General features: G+C 47.1%; 1 protein-coding gene across 1 annotated transcript in view; it reads right to left on the bottom strand.

The window, feature by feature from the left end:
- Positions 1–12,326, bottom strand: part of LAMA1 (laminin subunit alpha 1) — a 137,531-nt gene extending 125,205 nt beyond the window's left edge. The window contains exon 1 of the mRNA XM_047793750.1: positions 12,223–12,326. Within this exon, the coding sequence (XP_047649706.1) occupies positions 12,223–12,295 (73 nt within the window). The 5' untranslated portion in view covers positions 12,296–12,326. The remainder of the gene's footprint in view (positions 1–12,222) is intronic.
- Between the last annotated feature and the right edge of the window lie 1,090 nt (positions 12,327–13,416).

Genomic DNA, 13,416 nt, shown 5'->3' with positions numbered 1-13,416 from the left:
GCTGGCAGCTGTGGCTCTGATTTGACCCCCTAACCTGGGAACCTCCGTATGTCACAGGTGCGGCCCTAAACAGCAATGAATAAATAAATATTTTATTTTATTTTATTTTTTTAATATTAAATCATCTTTGCACTTTTTTTTTGTCTTTTTGCCATTTCTTGGGCCGCTCCCACGGCATATGGAGGTTTCCAGGCTAGGGGTGGAATCGGAGCTGTAGCCGCCAGCCTACGCCAGAGCCACAGCAACGCGGGATCCGAGCCGCGTCTGCAACCTACACCACAGCTCACGGCAACGCCGGATCGTTAACCCACTGAGCAAGGGCAGGGATCGAACCTGCAACCTCATGGTTCCTAGTTGGATTCGTTAACCACTGCGCCACGACGGGAACTCCAATAAATATTTTTAAAAATAAAAATGTCCTTGTCAAGGTCAGCATCTGCCTCCGTCTTTGCCAAACCAGTACACCTTCAGTTCATTTGACCCCACAGTAGCTTTAAAAAAAAAAAAAAAAAAAGTGGAGTTCCCATCATGGCGCAGTGGGAACGAATCTGACTAGGAACCATGGGGTTTCGGGTTCGATCCCTGGCCTTGCTCGGTGGGTTAAGGATCCAGCGTTGCCGTGAGCTGTGGTGTAGGTTGTAGACTCCACTTGGATCTGGCGTTGCTGTGGCTGTGGCTGGCAGCTGCAGCTCAGATTTGACCCCTAGCCTGGGAACCTCCATGTGCTGCAGGTGTGGCCCTAAAAAGACAAAAGACAAAATAATAATAATAATACAAATAAATAAATAATGTTATTGGAGTCTAGTTGCCTGACAATGTTGTGTTAGTTTCAGGTGTACAGCAAAGTGAATCAGTTATACATATACATCTACTCACTTCTTTTCAGATTCTTTTCCCATCTGGGTCACTATAGAGTATTGAGTAGATTTCCCTGTGCTATACAGGAGGTCCTTGTTGATTCTATTTGATATATAGTAAAGTGCCTATGTTAATCCCAACCTCCCAATCTATCCCACAGTAGTTTTTGTAGACAATGACCTTTCTCTTTTGCTTAAACCTCTCTCTTTCAGCCCCTGTCATAACGCAGATGCCTCGTTTTTCCCTCTGTCACAACACCCTGCTGTCCGCCTCTGCCAGTTATCCCAGACTTTCCAGATGAACCAATTTCCCGAGGAAAGCAGAAGAGGCTCATTCCCCACACAGGTATGTTCTCAGGGGGAAAGTCGGAAGGTGTGTACTTTTCCCCAAAAGCTACTTCCAAACACAAGAGACTCGACATAAAGTATATTGGGTTGAGGGCAGATTCTTGGGTTTTCCATGTGCTCAGCACTTCCCTGCTAATTAATAATATTATATAATAATTATATTATTATATAAAATTATAGATTATATATTCTATTGTATTATAGTATATACAAGTATATATTATTATATCATAATATTATTAACCCCCACATCGATAATGATAGAACAGGAGATCCCAAGTGTGGGAAGTGAACACGCTAGGTTGTGGAGTTAGTGGAATCTCAGCAGTGGTGAAAATAAAACCAGCACAAGCTTCACAGGGATAGATCAGGACCTCCTGTATGTCTCCCAATCCACCTGCAAGCCCAGCATAAATAATCTGGGTGGACTTGGAAAAGGTGCTCCAGTTCCTGGTGATGGGTACACACAGCATGGACACAGAGAAAAGTTAACATGACCTATGGCTGAATGAATAAAAGATGACCGGTAGCAGCCACATATTTGATCATTACAATTTAACTAGGCAGGAGATATTCGAAAGTCATTCTATAGTCAAAGGGGCAAGTGGATGGGGATTTGAACAGAGCTTCTCAAACTTGCATCAAACCCCCCGGAGATCTCATTGCAAAAATGCAGATCCTGATTCTGCAGGGCTGGGCTGGGCTCCTGCATGGTTAAGACCTCCCCAGGGCTGCTGCTTTGAGGTCAACAGATGAAAAGACCTCTTGGGTTTCCACCAGCTTTAACACTCTGGGAGGGCCAAGGCAGCCGAGCCCTGGCACAAAGTTCATCAGACCAATCAGTAAGATCCTGCTTCCTCCAGTTTCCTGTCACTATTTAACCCAGACCCCAGGCTCCCCGTCCTGCATTCATGTCTTAGAGACCTTTGGTAACTGTTTAGAGGGAATATGGGGCTTCAGTTAAAACAGAGGTTTTGGAGCAGAGCGTGGAAACGCATGCCCAGTGATGTCCACGAAGGTGTAAATTCAGTAGATGAAAGTCCGCAGCCCTCATCCTAGAAAGGCTTAGACCTCTGGACCAGCCAAGCTCTTAACAGGAGATCCAGGATAAATGCACATCAAAGAAGGGCCGGGTCTGTTCTTCATACGTATACTCAGCCTTCTTTATGAAAAAGGAATTTAAAATACTTAGGAAAAAAATTAACAACTGAAAACTATGGAACTTTTCCAAGAGAAATTAAATAATATCTAAGTGAATGAAGACATATTTCTTATTCATAGACAGGAAGATTCAATATGATTAGACAGCACTTCTCCCCACAGTGATCTACAGAGTCAATCTAATTCCTATCAAAATCCCAGCTGGCTCTTTTGTACAAATTGACAAGCTGATACAAATGGAAATACAAAGGACCTAGAACTGTCAAAACAATTTAGAGAAAACGAACAGTGCGGAATGGCTCACACCACCTAATTCCAAATTTATCACAAAGCCAAAGGAATCCAAACAGTGTGATGTTGGCATAGGGCCAGACATGGATCCATGAAACCAAGGAGAATCCAGTAACAGAGACTGAAAATCTAGCTGGTTCCTTCAAATATTATTTTGGAATTATTTGAATAAGGAATTCAAAATCATTTCATTTACAGAAAACTGTCTTACGCACATGTTTTCAGGAACATTTGACCACAGAAAATGAGGCACTTCTTAACTTAGTCAATTATAAGAATTAAAACTGGGGAATTTCCGTAGTGGTGTAGTGGAAATGAATCCGACTAGGAACCACAAGGTTGCGGGTTCGATCCCTGGCCTCACTCAGTGGGTTGAGGATCTGGTGTTTCCATGAGCTGTGGTGTAGGCTGAAGACACAGCTCGGATCTGGAGTTGTTGTGGCTCTGGCATAGGCCAGCAGCTGTAGCTCTGATTTGACCCCTAGCCTGGGAAACTCCACATTCTGTGGGTGTGGCCCTAAAAAGACAAAAAAAAATAAATAAATAAAAAATAAATAAACTGTTGGAATTCCCGTCATGGCACAGCGGAAACGAATCCGACTAATAACCATGAGGTTGTGGGTTTAATCCCTGGCATCACTCAGTGGGTTAAAGATCTGGTGTTGCAGTGACCCGTGGCGTAGGCCAGCAGCTACAGCTCTGATTAGACCCCTAGCCTGGGAACCTCCATATGACAAGGGTGCGGCCCTAAAAAGACAAAAATAAATAAATTAATTAATTAAATAAACTGTTTAAAAAAAAGAGAGAGAATTAAAACTGGGAGTTCCCGCTGTGGTGTGGTGGGTTAAGAATCTGACTGCAGCAGTTCGGGTTCAATTTCCCACCTGGTGCAGTTAATTAAAGGATCATAGCATAGGTCTCAGCTGTGGTTCAGATTCAATCCCTGGCCCAGGAACTTCCATATGCCATGGGTGTGGTCATAAAAAGAAGAAGAATTAAAATTAAACCAACAAAGTTGGAAACTACTAAAAACATGTTAGATGTTATATTTCTGCAGAGAACAGGCCATTCTTTCATTCAGTCATAAGTGATTTTTATCAAACAAAAATCCATCTGTGACATAAATTCTGTCTGTCTTTGTTCTGTTCCTGAGAAGGCCAGGCTGGCTTAGCCCAAAATGCCTGTGAGAGGACTGCTCTTCCCCCACATAGACAAAGGCTGGCAGGTAGAGTTCCTTTCAATAAAAACTCTATTTAGGGAAAAATATAACTCCAAGAGCTGGTCAACATATGCCAATAAGACCGAAGTCAAGGAACGATAGAATTTCAAAGTCACAGTCTTCAAATTACTAAATGAAGACCAAATGCCATAGAAATGTAGTGTTTGATTAGAGTTCTTTTTCTGTTTCTAGTGATGCTATTTTATGGTAACAAGTGGAGAGAGGTTGGTGATCGAGGCATTCAGAAACAAAAACCCCTCCCAAATTTAAACTGATGGACACACACAGGGGGACTGATTCCTCAGACATGTGTCACGTCTGCTTGATGACAGCTTTGGGGGCTCAAGGACCACTGGTCACCGGTGTGTGGAACATTCTAGAAACACCACAAATACTTGCTGAATATGTAAGCTAAGGGGTTGCTGGTTTGAGATGCCTTTAAGTCAGTGGCTCCAAATCTAGAAATAAGATCTTGTTCAATATACTCTGGGTTTTAAGCCTTATTCATCATCAGTCAATATTACATCAATGACAGAAACATAATCCTTTTAAAAAATTTCTGCTGAATTGGTGGATGGAAGAAAAGAACAGATAAATAATCTTTTCAAGCCAACAAACCCGTCCTGATTCCTGGACTCTGCAGCTCTTCTCACTCCACATTTGGGCCCCTGTCTGTGAGCACAGAAAGTATCTGGAGTTCACGTTTCTGCTACTAGGTGGTTCCTGGTCATGTGTTTTGGTTTAGAATGTGAACTAAGGCCTTGGTCCCCAAAACGTCTGTCTCCCCCGCTACCACAGCTTGCTTCTACATTCTTCCCCCAGAACCTGCCCCACCTAAGCAGAAGGTCCAGGTCCAGATTCTGGTTCTGTCAGTCTGGGGTTAGTCACATACAATACCTCTCTAGTACCTGGAGCCCTTTAGCTGGGAGCTGGTCTGCAAGGTCAGTGTAAGTGGGATGTGTAGTATGTGTGTGTGAGTGTGTGTGTGTGTGTGTGTGTGTGTGGTGTATGTATGGTGCGTGTGGTTTTGTGTGTGTAGTTGTGTGTATGGTGTGTGTGTTGGTGTGTGTATATGGTGTGTGTGTGTGAGTGTGTTGTGTGTGTGGTGACTGTATGGTGTGTGTGTGGTATGTGTGGTTGTGTGTTGGTGTGCATGTGTGGTGTGTGTGTGTGTGGTTGTGTGTATAGTGTGTATGTGGTGTGAGTGTGGTGTGTGTGTGTGTGGTTGTGTGTTGGAAGTGGGTGTTGGGGATGTATATAAGGGAGAATTGCTCTTCCTTTGCTGGTGGAGCTAGAATGGAAACCAAAAACCAAACACTGAAAAAAAACAAAAACAAAAACCTCGTGATGGAGGCCGGGTAGAGCAGGTGCACAGTGGATCGTCAATTAGGGACCAGATCAGGGAAGGTCGGGAGCAGTGGGTGGAAAGGAGCTGGACTTCATCTTCGCAGGACCTGAGAAGGTGCAGGTTGGCTCAGGAGGGGAGGAGGCGGCTCAGAGAACCCCAGAGAAGAAGGCACATCCATTAAAAGCAGTTGGAAAAGGAGGGCACATCATGCCTGCACATGAAGTATATTTCAACGATTTGGGATGAATTAACTAAAGAATGAAAGACTAATTCTTTTTTTTTTGTCTTTTTGCCTTTTAGGAGGAGGTTCCCAGGCTAGGGGTCGAATTGGAGCTGTAGCCGCCAGCCTACACCAGAGCCATAGCAACTCAGGATCCGAGCCACATCTGCAACCTACACCACAGCTCACGGCAACGCCCGATCCTTAACCCACTGAGCAAGGCCAGGGAACGAACCCACAACCTCATGGTTCCTAGTCGGATTCGTCAACCACTGCGCCACAACGGGAACTCCATGAAAGACTAATTCATTCAAGCAACTACTCAAGGCTACATCTTATCCCAAAATATGAAGGACTCTAATGGTCCTGCTTGCTCAGGAGTATTTTTCAAAGAGGGGTCTTCTTAAGTGACCATGTCAGCAAAGCAAGGCAGAAACTCTGCTCATTGCAACAGGGGCTCAGTAATGCAGACTGTCAGTGATCATTTGCAGGGTAGTAAAGAGGAACAAAGGCAAACTATCCAGGACATTTTTAAAGGAAGAAACAAAAATGCAAAGGGACAATCTGGATAAGAGGAATGCAGAAAAAGAAAATAGAGAAAAGGAAGAGGAAACCAACGCATCCAAGAGGATGCCATATACTGGGAGAAACAGGGACAGAAGTCTTTGGAGCAGCAAAGAGTTTGCGTGTTGGGCCTCAGATAACCAGATCATCGCTTTTTGTGTGTAAATCCTGCCCTGACAGAAAGGCTGGAGGACCTGTCAATGTGAGGTGTGCAATGATCAGCATCGCAGTGCGAGGTTTTCTCCTTTCTCAACGTCCTCTTCTAAACTAAAAATGATCTTCTGAATGTAAGCATCTTCTTTATTGTTGCAGATGGTTTCCTGAGGTTCTGGCAGGAAATTACAGGGCAATGGAACAAACTGCAGGAAATACTTCAGGGAATGGGAAAAGATGGCACTTTCCATAAATACGCATGGATCTAAATCCGACGTTCCCACCACCAGCAGCGCTGGAGGTTCTCTGGCACCAGAACTGGAGTCACACGGCCGGCCGGGCCAGCAGATCAGACTTCAAAGATAAGTTCAGGAATGAAGAGATTCAGACATCAAATGGCTGAATCAAAAAAGGAGAAACATGCACGCTCACTCTCGCTGACATCCGGATCTGATGTATTTCCACCGCAGCGCTTCTGGATTAACCTCTGAGGTAAACGCTTACCGAGGCAAAAATGCTCTCCACCAGGCTGATTCGTAATTTCACTGCCTCCATTGATTGTCTGCTGCCCCCAAGCAAGACACACAACCCCTGGGAACAAGTTACCCCAAAGAAGGCGCTCCTGCTCCAGCCTTGAGGAAACAAAGACTCCCCAGTGGACAGGTTCTGTGCTGTGTAAAATGGTCACCCTGGGCATGGAGGGTCACCCTCCGTACACAGGACATGAAAATGCAATGAACCCAGCTATCATATGGCATTGTATGCTGAAATAGCTTCCTGGCAGGCATGTTCCAACAGAACCCAAGTTCATGAACTTACCTCAATTACTTCTACAAAGGAGGTGGTTTTTTTTTTTCCCCTTCTCCTTAATTTTGAAATGCATTTATTTCCTCAACTGTCTGTGGATACATGTTCGTATTTTAGAAATAAAATAGGTAAGAGTTATTTGCAAGCATGAATAAACTGCCTACATCCACCTAAGGAGACTAGAGTTTATCTGGTTCATCCAATCATGCCTGAGAAATACCACTGGCAACTTCAGCTAAGGTCTCAGAACAAGACCTCTCAGGTTGTCTCCACTTAACCTCGTATTCATGACGCAGACTTTATTTTACTCATCAGGAACTGTTTTTTGAAATTAAGTTTTTCTGTGTCTGCCACAGGCATTCCACTAATACTTTTTGGGTAAAATAAATAACACATTATCTTTAACTGCTAATACAACTATTCTCAAACTTAACCTCTCACATCATAAATTGCCTAAATATATTTTTTGAAATTATTTACGGCTTTGGGAATAGCTTATTAACTCTACAGTAAATAAGACTTTCAGAAGGAGGACCGTGTTAGGAAATCCTTGATCTAGTTTTCAAATTGCAAAAGATCTAGCACACACGGCTCTAAGGCCTTTCTGTCAAAAGCCATGTTGAAAGGGACAAATGGGAAGGTGAAAAGTTGACAAATATATATACTCATTAAATGATGCCCTTAAAACCGGCAGCAGGGACAATGAAGAAGTGGGGAGGGAAAGAGAGTTTCCTGTTTTGTCAGGAAATAACTGGCACTTCCTTTCTACCATCAGGAAGCAGTACAGAGGAAGTTCGTTTTATGAGTAGCTTGCTTTTAGGAGTTACATGAAGAAAAACATGGAAGGAAAGATACTCAAGAAACTAAAAATACAAGTGGCCTCCAAAGCAGGTGACTTAACCTTTTTCTATAGATTCTTTGGTATCTTTTGAACTTTGTACCATGGAGATGGACTACCTCTTCAAAAAAAAAAATACATATATATATATATATATATATAGTATTTTTGTCTTTTTAGGGCCGCACCTGCGCATATGGAAGTTCCCAGGCTAGGGGCCTAATGGGAGCTGTAGCCGTCAGCCTACACCAGAGCCACAGCAACACCAGATCCGAGCCACATCTGCCACCTACACCACAACTCACAGCAATGCCGGATACTTAACTCACTGAGTGAGGCCAGGGATTGAACCTGCAACTTCATGCTTCCTAGTCGGATTCGTTTCTGCTGCACTACAACAGGAACTTCCAAAAATATTTTTTAAAGTTACATGATTCAACGTGGCTCAATCAAGATAGGTGGCTGTTAACCACCAGGAACATTGAAAAGCCATGGACACCAGATGAAAATAAAATAGCCCTTGCCCCCAGGAAACCCAGGCCAGTGAATGAGACAGATCAGCAAGCCGCTTGCTCAGGTCACCAGGATACAGACAATGATGGCTCTAAATGGAGAGTCCCAGGTGTCCATGAAAGGGGACCTAATAGATACTTTAGCACTGACCAGATGGGAAGGTTTCTGAGGGTTTTGGACCCCACGTGAGACTTGTCCAGCTTGGAACAGCCCATGTGCCCAGCCAAACTGGTCAGCAAAGAATAGGAGCACATATGTCCTCAGCTAAGAGCCCTGAGCTCTGGGCCAGCAGGCCAGCTGGGTCCCAGCCTGACTTTTAGCACCGACACGATGCCCCAGGGTCATTTTGGGTGTGCCTGTCATGAAGTGAGAACTTAGAGAGGCATTGGTCCAAGCCCATAGGGTGGTGTTTCTAGAAATTTCTCGGTGGTGGTGGTGCTGGGGGGGGGGGGAGGAGGGAGGCCCAGTGAGGGAATTGTCACAATATTTCATGGGAAATACAAACAGTTCCTGAGCCTAGTCAGCAGTGGGGACAAAAAAATGGGAGACAGATTGCACAGATTTTCAGGAGGTAAAATCAACATGCCTTAATGCCCCAATGAATGTGGCCACTGAAAGGGGGGGGGGTGTCCAGGACCCCACAGGCGCCACCGTCAGACCATCACTGTGGATGACATGCCTATGATGCTGGCATACCCAGTGCTGGACCCAAACTCTCCCGGGTGTTACAGAATCACAGCAATCTTCTCCATTTCATGTTCCACAGACCGGAGGACTAGCATCCAGAGATGCCGAGCGACTTCACCAAGGTCACGGCTTCTCAAAGCGACAGGGCTGACATCTAAGCCTGAGACTGCTCACTCAATCCAAACCCAGATTCCAAGTTCCAGAGAAGGCAGCTGGGACGAGAGCCCCCCAAGAGTTCTGCACAAAACAGTCGTAATGCTGCATGGATAATGCTTATTGAGGGCTGACCCAGGACGAGGCACAGTTCTAAGCACTATCCTGGCCTTCCTTTATTTGGTCATGAGCAGCCTCACCAGGCAGGTACCACTATTTAACTCCCATTTACAGATGGTTAAACAAAAGCACAGAGCGGTTAAGTAACTTGCCTGGTTTGATACAGCTAGTAAAGCCGAAGAATAAAGCATCTAAAGCTTAAAGATACACCTTCTCATTTCCCCATACAAACCGATTATAGATGGTCATGAATAGTCATAGAACCTTATGAATGAATTATACTAAAATAGCAGGGTTCTCAAAGACAATGACCTTGAAATAAGAAGTCATATAAACAGTTTATGGCTCATCAAACAGTGTGATTCTCAGAATGGCAACAAGAGGCAAGGTAGAGCATGTGTTTATTTCAGATCCTTGCTCCATTTGAATTCTCCATCTAGCTCTGTTAACTACAGACGTAGGTTTTATATTTAATGTCTGGAAAAAGAGAAGCGAAAAAAGGAGTGGGCCAAAGTCTGGGATATGTAGGAGGTGGGCAGTGATGTTTTCATGACACAATCCTTGTTTCCAACTGCTAAAATCAGTAATTCTTTTTTTTCTTGTCCCTTACTTGGGGAATTCAGCTACAGAAAAGAAAAATGCACCTGTGAAAGCTATTCAGGCCCACACCACACTGTGGAGCACATACTCAGTTTTGAATGCTATGTCATTTAAGAGAATGAAGTAAATTTCTTCTAGTCATAGAATAGATTTTTTTTTTCCTCTCTACTTGAAATTGTCTGTTTTTACTTAGGAGAAAAAACAAAAACAAAAAAAAACACAACAGCTTAAAACCAAAGGGTTGATGAGCTGACCTGTGAAACAACTATAATTCCACGTGGTTGCCAGCTGCATTCTTAATACAACATTATTGTTAGAAAGATACCACCTAGTAATTTATACTCAGGAATAGCTCAATTTACACAGGTCATACCTCAAGGGATCGGAGACATTGAGTCACACACGGTGAGATGTAATCCAGAGAGACTTGAAATAATAGAGAATTCCTAATAATCTGAGTGCCGTTGGATAATAATGGTTTTCAAAAATGTAAGCACCATAGAGCTAACTCACTGATGATGCAGGCCAGGGTTATTTTATTATTATATTATGATCAAAATATACCATTTCACTGATCATTCACACTATCTACATAGGGCCCCAAACTTTATTTTATTTTCATTTTTGGCAGACCCGTGGCATATGGAGCTCCCAAGCCAGGGCTAAGACCCAAAGAAGCAGTCACGACTTAAGCCAGGACTTAAGCCGCAGCTGTGGCAATGCAGGATCCTTAACCCACTGTGCCAGGCGGGGGATGGAACCCGTGTCCCAACACTCACAATCCCGTTGTGCCACAGCGGAAGCTCCTCAAAACAATTTTAAAAAGTCAAAGCTCCCTCCAAGAAGCTTGTTAGGAAGGGTGATGGTTGATGGGGTGGGGACTGCAAATTTGGAAGGCAGTGTGAAAGATTCAAAGGCCCTCCCACTGCGGGTGGTTTTCCTCAGCATCTTAAAGCAGGAAAGCCCCATGTGGTCGCACTTTCTCCAAACATCATTCATAACCCGTCGGGCCAAGTGCTGAGCCCAGAGGGGCGCGGAAAACACTCAGGGCATCTCCTCAGTCTAGGACTTTCCATTTCTTAGAACAACAAAGCCCACTCCAGCTGCTCTCCCTCCACCCTGTGGGAAACCAGGCTTTTCACTGTCAGCAACCCCAGAGAAAGGCGTTCAGCTCTCCGAACTGAACTGCTAGCCTCTCCCGCAAGGCGGGCTCCTTTCTTTCTGGGAGAACTATGTAAATTCCCTGCACCCCAGCCCCCGCCCCGCGCAGAGCGGACGCCCAGCCTTTCAAAGCTGTGTTGCCAGCTCCGGTCCAGCGCTTCCACAGCGAACGCTCCAATGAATGGGACGGTCTCCTGGCTGCAGAGTCCACAGCTCAGCACGACTCCCAAACGCCCATCTTTCCTACGGGGGTAATGCTCATTCCGTCTACCTGCTTTTGACCTGTACCCTCCTTGGTTTCTTAATGAAACCTGTCTTTGTGGGAGCATGCCCGCGGTCACGTATTGCATACATTAAGGCGTTTTCAGCAAGTATTTGTGACCGCCTAGCCTAGGAACTGCGGCGCTGGGAAGACAGCCTCGGGGAGAGCGGGACACGGAGTTAGTTGTTGGCAGAAAGGAGGGTTTCTCTCTCCCTGTGGCATTGACAGAAGCTTTGAAACTTCCCTTGAGGGTTTCTGTTCCCTGCCTTCCTTGTCAACCTTACTCCGCGAGCCAGCGTGCGCGTGCAAACAGCCAGCATCCCAGTTCCCCTTCGCCCCCGCTCCCTCACTTCGAAGTCTACACTGCGCGGGAAACCGTCGGTTTGGCCACTAAGGGGCCTGAACTCAGAGCGACTGAGAAGCGCGACCGAGCCCCGCACTCCACCCGCCGACCGGTCCCCCTGCCCGCTCCTCCCCTCGAGCTCCCAGCCCGCCAGTGGCCCAGGGACCGCCCTTTTCAGCCGTGGATGACCGGCTTTCAGCCGCAGGACAGCGAGGGTAACTCAGCAGGCGCCTTTTCCATTCATTCCCCAACCTCCCGCCAGAGCCGGACCGAGAGCCAGGCCCGCGCTGCTCTCCATCGGCGCTCCCGGGTCGCCAAGCTAGACACCTAGACCCAGAGCTCGGAGGAGGGTGAAGCCCGAGGCGCGAATGAGGGGGCCGCGCGGGTCAGGGGTGCGCCCCCAGCTCTCGCGGACCGGGTGACCTTTCCAGGGGCCGCGTGGGAGACCCACGTGTCCAATCTCCGGTCCGGGGTGAACGCTGTTGTACGCACTGACCTGGGACGTGGCCAGGCGTGGGGCTTTGTCCCGCAGCCTCCCCGCCCGGGGGGTGGGGACCAGGACGCGCTCCGGGCTCACCTCTCTGCTGGTCCTGCGCGGCGACCCAGAACAGCGAGGCCAGGAGCGTCAGCCCGGTGCCGCAGCCACGCATCTCGCCGCCGCCTCTGGTGTGGCTCCGGGTAGAAAGCGGCGACCGTGCGCGGGCACTCGGAGGAGTGCAAGTGTGCGGCTGCCCGCCGGCCCCTGGACACACCTCCGCCGACCTCCACGGAGCCCGGCCCCGCCCCCCGCCCGGCCGCTGGAGACCCCTCCCCCTGGCGACCTCCCCCCAAGACCCTGCCTCCCCCAAGGAGACTCCTCCCCACGGAGACCTCTTTCCCCGCCCCGGCAGATCCAGCGCGGAGAGACCCTGGGCTCCGCCGGCAGGCACCGCCGAAGCCCTCTGCCCACTCTGGGGTGGCGGGCGGGAGAGGGGTCGCTCCTCTGCAGCAGCGGGCTGCGAGCTGGGGAGCGGTGGGGGATAGGGGGCGGGCAAGCGGAGAAAGTGGGCTGGGAGGGGAGGAAAAGGAGATCAACCGAAGTTGGCCCCGCCGGGTGGATTCCGAGAAAATATTTGCCCTGTTGACCTTCCCGCCCCACCGCGGCCCTGCAGCCGAGCCCGGACCACGCGCCGCCGCCGCTACAGAGGCCGCCGCATCTCCGGGGCCCTAAGGGCCCCGGCCAGGCCACCAGCCTCGTCCCCCCAGGATGTGACACAGGGCTCACTGACTGGCGTCCCTGTCCCCCGCCTCGGGGGTTGCGGAGGCCTGGCCGAGAGCCTCTCTTCCCGGGAAGGGACTTGGGGCTTTTAGCTGCCAGCCTGTTGGCAGAGGATTTTGTGAAGGTTTTTATGAAAATGTGTTAATTCGTTGCCTGCTTTGTGTAAGAAAAGCAAGAAGGGTCACTCGGATTTATTATTTTTAGCATACTCTTACTGTTCCAGAAAGAGGTCTTACTCGGGTGGGAGAGAGTTTAGTCTTAACAAGAGATTTCAACTGCTTTGTTCTTTAAAAAAAAAAAAAAAAACTACATCTGGTCCCCGTTAAAGAATTTTTAGTTTCCTCTGATTTTTTTTCTATTGAAAGTATTCATAACACTAGGCAAATTTCACTTTCTCACAGTAGAAACATTGGAGAGAACATAAGTTACTTCTTATGGTCTCACACTATTTTTGTCTTTTTTTGTGCCTAAGTAAGAACTTTTTTTTTTAGTTGTGTCAGTCAATTTGATGAC

The sequence above is a fragment of the Phacochoerus africanus genome, chromosome 8 (genome assembly GCF_016906955.1).
Source record: "Phacochoerus africanus isolate WHEZ1 chromosome 8, ROS_Pafr_v1, whole genome shotgun sequence".
NCBI classification, from domain to species: domain Eukaryota; kingdom Metazoa; phylum Chordata; class Mammalia; order Artiodactyla; family Suidae; genus Phacochoerus; species Phacochoerus africanus.
Note: the sequence above shows the minus strand (reverse complement) of the source record. Positions and strands in the feature narration are given on the sequence as shown.